The sequence below is a fragment of the Megascapheus bottae genome, chromosome 3, assembly GCF_031878675.1.
Source record: "Megascapheus bottae isolate mThoBot1 chromosome 3, mThoBot2.hap1, whole genome shotgun sequence".
Classification (NCBI taxonomy): domain Eukaryota; kingdom Metazoa; phylum Chordata; class Mammalia; order Rodentia; family Geomyidae; genus Megascapheus; species Megascapheus bottae.
Genome location: NC_143511.1, coordinates 6,475,565 through 6,490,146, shown reverse-complemented (window position 1 = coordinate 6,490,146; position 14,582 = coordinate 6,475,565). Strand labels below are relative to the sequence as shown.

Here is a 14,582-nt window from a genome sequence, read left to right as displayed (position 1 = left end):
GGTGTACACAGGAGTAAATATGTACACAATCATAGGTGCATGTGTATGCCATGCATATTTGTGCTTGTGTGTGACTAGCAGGTACGCATGTGTGCATATTTGTATAGGTTTAGTTTTGAAGATAAATGCATAGAGTATTGTGGGTCATTAAGGATGAGGATATATACATATGTGTTGTGTGAATATTGTGCACGGAAAATTTTCAAGCCATAAGGATTTATTCTGGCTAGGGCCCTGGTCCTGTCAAAAGTTTGTGTGTGTGTGTGTGTGTGTGTGTGTGTGTGTGTGTATACATCTGTGCTTCCCCCTTTGAGGGGACTAAACAATATCATTCTTTATGTCGAAATTTTTTTTTTTTACCCTGCCCACCTGAAGCCATCCTTGGCATTAGAACCTGAGCGTCCAACTCCAGCTTGACTCCTCAAGACTTGTACAAGGAGCTTGTTTCCCCTCATAGCCAGCTTAGATGAAAATAACTGTCTTCCAAGAAAAAATTGCCATTCACCCTGGAGCAGCTGTAGATGAATCACCTGATTCTGATACTGCTAGACAAGGAAGGAGAAGAGCAGGCCTGGGGGCACCATTACTGCACCTGCCCTAGTGCTGGAGGCAGCAATGGCAGGTGTTATAAACTTCAACTGGGGCAGGAGGTGTGGGCTTTTCTGGTAAGAAAGGAGGGTTCATGGAAATCAGTTTGCTTTCACCCATTGCACTTAGGTTTATTTTTCTGTTTTAATTTTGTAAAACATTACTCTAAAGACAATCTAAAGAAGCATTATAACTTTATAAATCAGTTAATGAGTTCCACTATTTTGGACAATGTCCACTTCAATTGTTTTGTGTGCACATATCTTGTTGTAGCTAAAATAATATGGAACACCTGATAAGATACCTGCTTTGCAAAAGACAAAACACACACACACACACACACACACACACACACACACACACACACACACACACAACTTCTCTTTCCCTTTCCTTATTGTATTCAATATTGGAGAGATCTTAGATGATTCAAAAACTAATGTAAATGAAATCTTATGCAAACTAACAAAGAACAAAGGAATCTGCCTTTCTTCACAATCACATATTTGCCCATGTGGAGATTCCAAGGAATCAAGAGGAGCAAAAAACACAGAAATCAAACAATTCACTAGAGGCAGCATACAGAAAGTAAGTTTAATATATCACAATCACCAAATATAATTTAACATACAATCACATGTATTTGTTCAAGATTAAATGCATACGTCTTGATCAAACGAAATAAGTATGTCTCTAAGATGAAAATAGAAAACTCTGATAGAAAAGTCAAAGAACTAAATCAATGGAAGGACCTTCCTCATTTGTGTATAAGAAAACTCATTAATAGCAAGACAGAAATTTAACCCATTTCATATGGAAATGCAATACAATCCCAGTAAAAGTTCTTGCAAGGCATTTTGTGGATTTTGATTAGAAAGATGCAGAAAGAGGCAAAGACCTTGAATAGCCAACACAATACTCTAAAAGAACAATGGGGGGGCCGGGAGTTTGGCCTAGTGGTAGAGTGCTTGCCTAGCATGCACGAAGACCCAGGTTCGATTCCTCGGTACCACATACATAGAAAAAAAGCCGTAAGTGATACTGAGGCTCAAGAGGTAGAGCACTAGTCTTGAGAAAGTCCAAGGACAGTGCTCAGGCCCTGAGCTCAAGCCCAGGACTGGCAAAAAAAAAAAAAAAAAAAAAAAAAAGGACACAGCATAAACAAATTCAAGATTCTTTTTCCCAGTCCTGGGGATTGAACTCAGTGTCGGAGCACTGTCCTTGAGCTTTCTCCAGGCTAGCATTCTACCACATGAGCCCCAGTATCTCTCTCGGCTTTTTCTATTTATATGGTAACCAGGAATCGAACCTGGTCTTTGTGCATACTAGGCAACCACTATTACCACGAGGCCCAACTCCTGGACCCACAAGTTCAAGAAGTCATTTCCAACCCCCCAACCACTGCCAGTGTAATAAAGAACTTAGAATATTGGTGACCAAATTGGTGGTTAACTGGAGCTAGGAGTCTCATCGACTTTGCTTCCCAGGCTGATGGCTTCCTCTGCAATAATCAGATCTCAGCCTCCTCACTAGCTGGGATTATAGGATTGATACACAATCATTGTTCATTAAGTAATAGTTTTATTATTTTTGTGCCAGTTCTGAGACTTGAGCTCAGGGCTTTGGCACTGTCTATGAGCTTTTGTGTTAAAAGACTACCACTCTACCACTTGTGCCACAGCTCCATGACCAGCTGCTTGATATTTAAGTGGATGAGTCTCAGGGATTTTCCTGCCCAGGTTGGCTTTGAACCCCAATTCTGAGATCACATTTCCTGCATAGCTAAGATTGCAGGATTGAGACACAGATGCTCAGTATGGTTTCATGAGTTCATGATGTTGGATTCATTTACCTACTCAGTGAACTGACTATTTACACCTCCAGAAAAAGCTTGATACACAAGCAAGAAAAAGGTTTATTTTTTTTGTTTCATGAGTGTATAATCTACTCTGGAGACTGAAATCAGATAATCATTCTTAGATTCCAGTTGGGGCAGAAAAAATTTCAAGATTATCTCCAATTAGGCAGCAAACATTGGAGGTAAATGTGTGGATCAAGTATTAGAGTATAGGCCTTGAATGAAAAAGCCAAATGAGAATTTGAGACTGAGATTTAAATTTCAATACCTGCACGAGAACAAAACAAAATCCTCAGAAAGAAATTTGTTTTATTAAAGATACAGGCTTGGCCAGGTGTCACAACCACCATTCACTACCATCAAAGGGATTTTACCATGACATGAGGGAGAGAAGAGTAGGGAGGTGAAAGAAATGGCTAGAACCCCACTTTCCTATGTGCATTGTTGAAGAGGTTTTGAACAAATTGACACCAGTCTTGTATGCTAGACACTGATAGCATGGAACACTCATGCCTTACAGTTTCTGGGAAGACACTGGCTTCTCTCCTACATTCCCTGTATCTAGGAACTTCTTGGTTGCATTCCAGTCAGGCTCACTTGGTACAAAACCAGTTCACACACTGCAACATAGGTTTGGTTGCTTTCCCAGAAACCCAGAGGAGCAGCTGCTCAGCCTGGACAAGATCACTGGGTGTGTGGGGCCAAGACAGTCACAAGGCTTCCCCACTAACCTCCTGCACAGGAGGCCCAAGGGCAACTGTAAAACCTCTACTTCAGAAGTCTAATGTAGGTACTTTGTGAATGACTCTGTTGAATTCAATGCTGTATTTCAACAGAACAATCAAAAATCTCCTTCCAGTCACTTAATACTATCATTCCAGTCACTAGCATACAGTTCAGTTTCACAATCACTGCAGCTTCAGGCCCTGGATGTAGAAAGAAGGGCTGCTAGTTCTTCAATAATCTTAGAATGGAATCTGCATCTATTGGGTTTCTAAAATCTTACGGGAGAAACATGATTATCAATAACAATGCTGGGAAACCATCTTTTCCCTTGTAACATGGGTACAGAAATTAATCAACTGAATCAATCATTGAAATATGAAGGTACAGAGTACAAAAAATGCAAAAAAGAACTCTAAGGGTCAATGATTATGACAAGGGACTTTTCTAAGTTTTTGCAAATGTACTAAAAATAATCATACAAATACTAGATAAATTGAGCTGGGTGTGGTGACTCATGCCTATAACCTTAACTACTCAGTACGCTGAGATCTGAGGATCCAAGTTCAAAGCAAACCCCTTAACTAAAGACAGTACATTTTTTTAATCTCAAATTATTCATTAGAAAAGAGTGAATGGGGCTGTGGCTCTAGGTCTAAGGCCATGGCCTTAGGAGGAAGAGTTCAAGGACAATGCCTTGGTCCAGGATTGGGTAATAGCCTTGAGATGAAGAGCTCAGGGAAAAGTGTCCAGGCCGAGTCCAAGCCCCAAGACAGAAAATAAAATACATAAATTAAATCTCAACATAATGAAAAGCTTTTGTGCATTCAACAGGTTTAGAATAGAATGGAAATTGAATCCACCGAAAACATTTGCAGTACCAGACATAAGGAATTAAAACTTAGAATATATAAAGAGCTTCTAAACAAAACTATCAGCATGACTAACAAAATAACTCCATTGAATAATGTGCTTAAAAAGACTTATCTACATATTCTTGGGTGGAATATATACAACTATCGAATAAGCATAATGAAATATGTTTGATGCCATATGTATTTCTCATGATATAAATAAAACAAGAATCACAATGAGAAATCGGATCACCAGGATAAGTATTAAAAGGAAGGAGAAAAAGGGATAATGAGAGTGGTGAAACAAAGAGTACAAAAGAAGAAGGTATGGGAGAGAAAGAAGGGAAAGTGCAAAAGACAGGAAGGAAGGAAGGAGGGAAGGAAGGAAGGAAGAAAGGAAGCAAGGAAGCAGGAAGAAAGAAAAGAAGGAAGCAAGAAAGGAACAACTGAACAAAGGGAGGAAGGGAGAGAAGGAAGGAGGAGGAACAAAAGGAGGGGGGAAAGGAAGGATTGAAGGAGTGAAGGAAGGAAGAAATAAAAAAATATGAATTAGCAATTAGAATTGGAAACCACTGTATACTACTATTATTAATAAAAATGAACCATTTCCTGTGGAAACTAAAGGGGAAAACTCTTCCATAAAATACCTCTTTACTTGGAAATTCCAGTTTAATGTACATACACTAAAACATTAAAGGCAATGAGTGAACAGGTATTTGTGCATTTTGTTAATAGGAATGTTCTCAAAATGTTGCAGAATTCAAAAACTCAAATAATTAAAATTACGGTGTCTAAAGGGAATGAAATCATCGGAAGGCCCTGGACCTCAACCCTGTGGCAGGAGTGGCCAATCATAGTTGAGCAGGTGGGAAGGACCGCAGGCAGTTAGTGGTCCTGAGGCTTTAAAACCTGAGTCAGATAACAGGATCAGTGCTCTCAGGACAGCGGTCTTCGGAGAGTTGTACTGCAGAGTGCACCTGTGCCGCTCCAGTCTCAGGTGAGCATCCCAACACACAGAGGCATGATGGGAACAGGGGTGGAACAGAGGGGCTACTGGGGACAAGATCACCAGCAGACCCAACTGTTTCTGCTCCAACCTTCCAACATTGCCATAGGGGGAGAGCAAAGAAGGGTGACAGGGAGGGCATTGGGCAGTGCAGGTCACCCACGGTGGCTACTCCATCAGCCAGGTGTCAGGTTGAAGAGTTGGGTCACACCCCAGATGTGTCCCGGGTGGATAAGGAGGCCAGATCGCTGCCACCTGCACTGGGATGTTCACCTGCTCTTGAAGCTTCACCAGGCGATAGCCTCTTGTGGATCACTAGCCGGTCACATCCTCTAACTCCTAGAAATGTGCAGAGGGCAGAAGCTGATGGCATGGCCTTGGGCACTCCCTGCCTAGATCCCCACACCCTTGACCAAACCTGATCCTGGAGCCCATGAGCTGCCTGCTCCTGTCCAGGTGCTCATCCCTGGGGTTCTGGCTTAAATTCCCTTCACTCCATGGCAAGTCTATGCATGGGACACCAGGTTGTGACATTGGAAGCTGATGTGTGGCACTGTGGCAGTGGGAGTGCTGGCTCCCTAGTCCTTGAAGGGAGGATGTCCCAGATGGGTTTCAGCCAAGGCACAAGTCATTCATCTTCTGCTGTGCACTGGCTAAGGAGAGGTCAGTTCTCTCTGACCATTTGGATCTCATTGCCTCTAGCTGGGATCAGATATCCCATCAACTGAGACAATTGCCTGAATGATAATCTTGAGACCCACTATTAGTCTTAGACACTTTGCTAAAACTCCTAGAGCTGTGGGCAGGATGCTCTTCATGCCATAGCTTGACCACACACCCACTTGGCTGTTTTAGATCAAATGCACCCTCCAACTTTACTTAAGTTGGGAGAAATATGTGAATGACTACTTTTAGTATTGGAGTCATCAAGGATTCTTCAATTCTTTTCTGGAAAAGACTAAGAAGTTGGCTAAAAAGCTTAAGTCACATGAGATTCCGGCTGCATTTCTCCTTCTAGGATTTTCGATATGCATCCTTCTGTGTTGCTGGCCATTCTCTGCTTAGGAATGGCCTCAGCTGCTCCAACATTTGATCCCAGTTTGGATGCTCAGTGGACACAGTGGAAGACAAAATACAAGAAAAGCTACAACTCAGTGGTAATGTTGAACATGTTCACAGGGGCCCCGCAGACAAGATCCTTGCTGATAAAAATTTATCACCAAAGGGTAGATTCTACAAGACAGGTCGTGCAAAGGCAGTAACATAATGCTAGTCACATGAGCAAAAGGTGGGCAGATAGCCTGCTCTTCTCTGACAACAGAGAACAACTTCTTCAAATGTATAATGGGGGGAAGTAGAGGTGCAGCACTTCCCAAGCATGCACGAATCCCTGGGCTGGATTCCTTGGTAGGATATGTATAGAAAACGCCATAAGTGATGCTGGGGCTCTACTGCTAGAGTGCTAGTCTTGGAAAAACTCTGCTCAAGGCCAGTTTCCAGACCCTGAGCTCAAGCCCCAGGACTGGTAAGACATATAAATAAGTAAGTAAGAAAGTAAGTAAGTAAGTAAATAAATAAATAAAATGTGCAGCATCCTGGCTGGAGTCTCTCTCCATTTTGTCAGCAGATCATTGAGTAATCAGGCCTAGGGTTTAAGTGGACAGAGTGACCATCACCTGTGCTTACTCCTAGGATGAAGAGGCACACAGGAGAGCAGCATGGGAGGAGAACATGAAAAAGATTGAAGTGCACAATGAGGAAAGCTGCCAAGGGAAACATAACTTCACCTTGGAAACCAACGCCTTTGCAGACATGGTAAGTGTCCTGTGCATTGATTCCCATGGGGCTTGCCCTGCTCCATTTTTATGAAACGACCCTGCTATTCAACGAGCTCTTTCCTCTTCCTTGAAGACCCCTCAGGAATTCAGGCAGGTGGGCATTGAATTCCAACCCGATGACCGCTACTTGGGCCAGATGTATCAAGACTTCCTATCTGATGCGCTGCCTGCTTCTGTGGACTGGAGGGAGAAAGGCTATGTGACTCCTGTGAAGTATCAGGTATGAGTGCCCCAGTCCACCCTTTCATGGACCTTAGCAACTCCAGGAACCGTTGTGTCTTCCTTTGGCAGTCTCTGGAGGGACTTGCCATTCACTTTCCTTTCTGCAGAATGTCCTGATGTAGGAGCTGATGTGGTTGTCTCGCTACTTGCTTTATGGATGACAGATTTTCTTCTCTTACCAGGGCAATTGTAATGCTTGTTGGGCTTTTTGTGCAAATGGTGCACTAGAAGGACAGATGTTCAAGAAAACTGGCAAACTGGTCTCCCTCAGTGAGCAAAATCTTGTAGACTGTTCTCGTCCTCCAAACGGTGGCTGCAAAGGAGGCCGACATGACTGGGCTTTGCAATATGTTCAGGACAAAGGAGGCCTGAACTCACAGGAATCCTACCCATATGAAGGCGGGGTAATTACAGCTCTTTAACCTTGTTGTCACCCAAACATGGACTGCAGACAGTGGGTTTGTTCTTCCCATTTTTCACTTCACACGACACGACGTTTTTCTATCAACTCTCTGTTCTGTCACTATAGTCATTAGCCTTTTCAGATTCTGGGGAGTGTGGAACACATATGGTTAATATCCAGGTGAGGTTATTTCTAGGTAGCACAAACTGTATGAATGCTATTTTGCATCTCGGGATCTGTCCATTGTGAATCATTTGTATGCACTACTGCTATAGGTGGCACTATTCTTTCAAGAGACATGACTAGATTTTCAGTTCACATCAGCTAGTAACAGCATTTCACCTTTAAGTTGTAACAACACTGACTCTTAGAAGCTGAAGCTGCACTCTTCTGAGGATTCCTTAGGCGCTCCATGGCTATAATCAAATCTCTTTCCCCTTTGCCCTAAAAGGATGGGAGGTGCAGGTACAAGCCTGAGAATTCTGTTGCTAATGTCTCTGGAATTGTTCGTGTTCCTGCGAGTGAGGAGGCCCTCATGAGGGCCGTGGCCACGGTGGGGCCCATCGCAGTTGCTCTTCATGCACGCCTTGATTCTTTCCTGCTCTATAAGAGAGGTAAGTGTGTTCTTTGTGGAAATCCTTGCAGATGCACTGCCAAGTGTCCATACTCTGATTGAGTCTTTGGCATGCTAAGTGTCAATGAACATGGATGTTTTGGTGTATGAATGGCATCTGGTTCTTCAATCTGTATATACAACTTTTAGTTAAAATTTTCATTGGATATTCCTTTAAGCATATCTCTATGCTAGATCTTTCTAAGTAGTTGACTCCATATATATATATATATATATATATATATACACATATATGTATGTCGCTTACTTTCAGCTGTATTCAATTATTGAATTTTTAACAGTTGTCCAAGATATTATCTTTGCATATTTTTGTGCATTTATTCATTCATTTATGCCAGTAATGGGACTTGTACTGAAGCCTGGCATTTTTCACTCAAAATTTCTACTCTCACAGAAGAGACCTTTTTCCACATTGACCTTTTTGCTGCTTAATTAGATATGAGTCTGTATTTTAGATCGAAGAGAATATTTTGATCCACCAGAAGTTTGGCTTAGTGGGAGAGTGCTTGCCCAGCATGCACAAAAACTAGGATTTGGTTCCTTGGTACTGATTACGTAGAAGAAGGCAGAAATTGTGCTCTGGCTCAGGTGTCAGAGTGCTAGTCTTGAGGAAAATGTCAAAGGACAGTACTCACACCCTGAGTTTAAGCCCCAGGACTGGCAAAAAACAAATAATTGGATCCAAGTAATTATAATTTTATACAACTTCCTGGAAATAAAATGAACAGATTTCATGCAATGGTCTTCCATACTATCAGAGATACATTTTATCAAGAAATAGATGTCAGTTTGTCCCTTTTCAACCTACTTGCCTGTAGCTTTGATGATATAGTTTTGAAGCCTGCTCTGGAGCTTGTACCATTTTGGTGAATTTAGAAACACTTTCCTTACTGTCCCTCACAGTAGGGCACTGTCAGCTTTCTTTTTTTTTTTTTGCCAGTCCTGGGCTTGAGCTCAGGGCCTGAGCACTGTCCTTGGACTTTCTCAAGGCTAGAGCTCTACCACTTGAGCCTCAGCACCACTTCCGGCTTTTTTTTCTATGTATGTGGTACCGAGGAATCGAACCCAGGTCTTCATGCATGCTAGGCAAGCACTTTAACCACTAGGCCAAACTCCCGGCCCCCACTGTCAGCTTTCTTGAGCCTCTTATGGCTTGCTTCTCTGTTTTAGGCATTTATTATGATCCAAAGTGTAGTAGCACTTTTATGACTCATTGTGCTGTGGTTGTTGGCTATGGATTTGAAGGAGAAGAATCAGAACACAACAAATACTGGCTGGTCAAGAACAGGTAAGGAATTGTCCAAACATCCAGGGTGAAAGGTTTAAGCCCGGAATCGCAGCTAATCAGAAGACCAATGTCTGAGGATCAAGGTTCCAAGGGCCCAGGCAGGAATGTCCTTGAGACTCTTATCTTCAGTTAAATACTAAAAGATGAGAAGTGTTGCTGTGTTTCAAGTGGTAGAGAGTCAGCATAGAGTAAAAGAACAACACTCACATAATCACGAGTATATATTTCTCATTTCCCAGCCCCATTTATTTCTCCAGCTTTGCCTACCTCCCTCTGTTCTGTTTTTTCTCCCTCAAGGTCTGTTTCCCCTACTCCTGAGATGTTAATGAGTAGTGTGAATTACTTTATACTTTCTTCCTTGTCTTCTATCTAAACAGAGATGTACACATGCATATATTATAATATTGTTTTTCAAAATAAATATTTCTCTTAAAAAAAAAAGAACTGCAAACAGGTCCTGAGTTCAGGTTACAACCATCACAAATGTAAAAGGGAAGAAGAAAACAAACTGAAAGCTAGAAAGGAAGGAAGGAAGGAAGGAAGGAAGAGGGAAGGGTGGGAGGAGGGAAGGAGGAAGTCCGGGAGTGAAGAAGGAAGGAAGGAAGGAAGGAAGGAAGGAAGGAAGGAAGGAAGGAAGGAGGGAGGGAAGGAAGGGAGAAAAGGAATAAAGGAAGGAGGGAGGGATAAAGGATACAAAGGAGGGTGGAAGAAATAAACTGCCTAAACTACTTGTAGTAGTAGTTCAAAAGAGGATTTAAGGTTTCCCTCAGTATTTGAATACAGGCTCCACAAATATTTATTCCCTTAAAGTATTAATGTGTGACTGCAAAAGTAGAGTCGGCCACAAGCTTTCTAAGGCTCAGCTATTCCTACGGCATTTTTACCATTATATGACTACATGCTGAACATGTCTTACCAGATGTGCCCTTTTTGACCATGCTTTTATAATGCCATGCAATGTCATTATTTGGGTCTTAGACCATAAGTTATGAGCAGATTGAAATGAAGAATGGTTGAAGAACATCTGTCCATCCCGATACTCTCTGCTGAGTCTCGTCTCCAGCACAGTTTCTATTGCATGTGGATGTTACCAAAGCCATTGTACTTTATTTTCTCTATTGAATATAACCCTTGTTCTTCTTCAGCTGGGGACACTGGTGGGGCATGAATGGCTACATAAAGATTGCTCGAGGCCGGAACAATCAGTGTGGAATTGCTTCCTCGGCCCTCTACCCCACCGTGTGAGACATTGGATGGACATAAGGAAGAACCTGACTGGGACAGTGTTTGGGCATTTGGGGGGATTGTCTTCAAAGTAACCATGCCCTACTATGTAGGATCATACCCCAAGTCATGGAAGATCCTATTTACGATGTAAATAGAAGGACAATTTTCTACTTGTAAGGTCATTTTCTACTGTAATTATTTTGATAAATACATGTATATTATTGATTCCTTTCATAATCACTTGACATGGATGATTAATAAAATTTTAAGTTCTTTTTTTTTTTACAAATCTTTCTGTGTCAAAGGACATATTTGTGTGCATGTGTGTGTGTGTGTGTGTGTGTGTGTGCGTGAGCGTGTGTGTGTGTATGATGAGAATTGCAATTAGCTCTGATATATAGACATGAATATACTAATGCTATACTGGTTTTCTGACCTTGCAGTTATGCAGGTCTCTTGAATCAGCCTCTCAGGGGCTGTGTCTAAGTCATTCATTGATTTGGGTCTAATTTGTCAAGAGAGAATACAGCAAAACAGTTTCAGCAAGGAACAACCTGATCAGAAAAAGTCACAAGAACCATGCACACTGTCACTAGTAGAAAATGATCTCAAGGCGGGGAGGGTGGTTATGGTCATTCCATCCAAGATGGAGGCAGTGCACTGGAGTTGTGGAACCAAAGACTCAGAGCTGGTCCTTGGAGCATCTTCCTCAGCAGCTGGGGAGGACCTCTAGCCATGCTGCAGAGGAGAAACACAAGACACCGGTAGGCTTCCCAGGTCAAATATGACCCAAGGCATAGGAGATATTGAGATTTACTAGGAAAAATGGTGCTGTGTCCTTAGAATGTGAAAAGCAGAGAGAAAATCTTAAGGGAGAGCCAATGCTTCCTCAGGACCAAACTACAAAAAAATCCTTTTGTAAGGAAGAGCAGAAATGACCCCCACATTGGTTTGGTATATGGCAAATACTTTAACCATCCATGTGTTTTCAATTGTGTTAAGTTTCCTACTTTTGCATAAAGACAAGGTGGAAATATGGAGTGAATACATTTCATCATTCCTGGGGGAATGGAAAGGTAGAAAACTGGGGTCCCAGCTCATAGAAGCTACAGCACACCCCATCCACACCCATCTAGCTTGGGCATGATGGCAAGCTGGATTCATTCCAGTTGGTTCTGCTACTTGAGAAACTATACATTTTAACAAAAGGGCAAAGGTTGCTACTAGGAGTGAAGTTCCTAGGGTTTCAAATGCCAGTAGGCAGGAGGGAGATTGTAGGAGTCACCTTGCCTCCATAGGATGAGACCCATATCTGATACCCTGAATTTTCCATAGCATCCTCTGTGTACCCATCACCACTGTGGAAGGGACAGTCCTGATCTCAGGATGCTGGGTCTGCTCTGGTCAGGGAGGTGGTGGGATTAAGGACTTTTCAGATTGAAAGGAAGCAGGCACAGTCCAGTGTAGCAGTTTGTAAGAATAAAAGAGCTAAGCATATTAGGAGAGACCAGAGGTCAACACCCCTGAGACAACAGATGTTGTTAAAGACCTTGTTAAGTTGATTGGGTTGAGATGTGGAGAGATGATATTGGTGAGAAGTGGATTTAGGGCAAGGAGAAGCCACAGAGGCATGGAGTAGAAAACCATTCCAAATATTCTCTTCTGGGAAAGCAATGACCTAAATCCCCAAACCCTGAAATATAACCATTTCTTTCTCTTCTTCCTAGACTCAACTTGCTGGTTTGCCATTTCGAGTTCTTTCTTCATGGTGTAAACGTCTAGAGGATAGACTGGGTTGCACATCCATAACACCTATTCAGTGAGTAGCTGAAGGGCTTTTGGTGGAGCCTTCAGCTCTGGCTTTTGACCAGAGCACATTCAAGGCCTCTTTGTCTTTTGATATCCCTAGAGCTTGAACTATAGATACCATAGATATACTTTAAAACTCATAATTCATGTATTTTAGTGGCTATTTTATTATTGTATATACACTTTCAAAGCTCTTTGTTTGGGACCAATTAGGGATGGTTCTGTACTCAGCTTACAGACACAAAAGTGAAGCAAGCATTCTGAATCCCTCCATTTGGAAATGACACTCCCAGTCCAGCTCCTCACAACAGTGCAAGAGTGCAAGTGTAGGTCACATGGTCTGGGAAAAAGCAGCATTGAGGAAACTGAGCATGTGTTAGGGAAGTGGTGCCCTCTAGGTCATGGAAGACGTGAACAATAGTCATCTGTTCCACATGGGAACATGGCATGAAGAGGATATTTCACTCAGTGTGCTGTTTATGTCAATGTGTGATTGTGTGTGAGTGAGAGTGAGAGTGTGTGTGTGTGTGTGTGTGTGTGTGTGTGTGTGGTCCTTAGGCTTTAATTTAGGTCCTAGGTGCTGTCCCAGAGCTTTTTTGCTCAACAGTTATGCTCCACCATTTTAGCCTCAGTTCCACTCTGGATTTTGGAAGTTAAAGAGAAGAATCTCAAGACATGGGTTGCAGTGGTGATGGCATACATATTTCATCTTCACAAATATGGAGTCTTAGATCTAAGCTGGCTTTGAACTCTAATCCTCATAGCTCAGCCTCCTAAGTAGCTGGGATTACAGATGTGAACCACTGGCTCCTCCTGGCTGATAATTCTGTAGAACTCTAGTAGGTCTAAGAAATTATGAAAGTAAAAAAATCTGGGATTAATTTTATGATTATAGATAATCTTAATGTCACCTGTCTTCACACACAAAAAACAAGTTTGCATATTCTCATCCGAACCCGCCGAAGTGGGGTTAGGAGTAATGCCCAACGCCAACCTTGTTTAGTCTTCCTTGGGGAGAAGGCTTATACTTCATCCCACTAAAGGCAGTGTATATAGTGTATATAGCCGTGATGTACATTAAGTTGGGAATTTGATCTTCAATACTGTAGAACAAAACACAATAGAGAAAAATGTAAAAGTCACAACCAGGAGAGCAGAGAAATCATAGAATCTGATTCAGAAATGCCATCAATATAGGAAATGCTACCAGAAGAAGATAAAATTACTTGAATTAATACACTAAGAAGAAGTGGGGAAAATGATAGTATCTGATTATGATAAGTGATTAAGATACTGAGGATGAATGGGGAAGTGGGGAAGAAGAGACAGAAATTATACGAAGAAAGATAAAAGTGTGTGATTGTAGTTCTTAATGTACTATGTTATTTCTCTTCTCTTTTGTTGCCCTTTGGTTAATCTCATATTATTACAGTACCTGACTTTGTTACCTGGCATGCTGTATATACATTTATTTGTTTATTTAAAATAGGAAAGGGAAGGAGGAAAACAGGATGACTGGGAGGGGGTGGGGGAAATGGGGACAAAAACATGAGAAGGGGTATCAATGTGTGAGAAGTAATGCATTTACTATCTTGTGAATATAACTGTAACCCCTCTATACAGTACAATAAAAATATCTTGAATGAATAGAAAAAAGAAGAAAAGTACAAAAGAAGAAAGAAGGATGGAGGAAAGGAAGAAATAAAAGGCAGAAAAAAGAGAAGGTAGGAAAGGAAGAAAGATGAAAAAAGAAATAAAGAATAAAGTCCACAATTCAGCAAATTAAGGAGAAGCACTTCCTCAACTGCTAAATTACATCTGTAACACATCTACTGAAAGTACCATACAATGGTAGAAACTAGAGTCCTGATCACTAAAATCAGGAGCAAAGATGGAATTTTCCCTTTCTCCTTTCATTGTATTCAATACTGGAGAGGTCCTAGCTGATGCAATAAGACATGCAAATAAAACTGTGTTTGTTCACAATCACATGGTTGTCCATGTAGAGAATCCAAAGGAATTAGCAAGAGCAAAAACCTGGAAATCAAGCAATTCAGTATAGCCAACTTACAAAATATAGTTTTAATATATCATAATGAGCAAATGGAATTTAAAATAAAATCACATGTATT

At 41.5% G+C, this 14,582-nt stretch overlaps 1 protein-coding gene across 1 annotated transcript; it reads left to right on the top strand.

Moving 5' to 3' along the window:
* Nucleotides 1-5,993: 5,993 nt before the first annotated feature.
* On the top strand, nucleotides 5,994-10,881 carry LOC150064890 (procathepsin L-like). The gene is made up of 7 exons (XM_090329056.1): nucleotides 5,994-6,183; nucleotides 6,722-6,844; nucleotides 6,941-7,087; nucleotides 7,272-7,493; nucleotides 7,944-8,106; nucleotides 9,297-9,414; nucleotides 10,560-10,881. The coding sequence occupies exons 1-7, from the start codon at nucleotides 6,058-6,060 to the stop codon at nucleotides 10,657-10,659; spliced, it is 999 nt and encodes a 332-aa protein (XP_090185182.1). The 5' UTR covers nucleotides 5,994-6,057; the 3' UTR covers nucleotides 10,660-10,881.
* The last annotated feature ends 3,701 nt before the right edge of the window (nucleotides 10,882-14,582 follow it).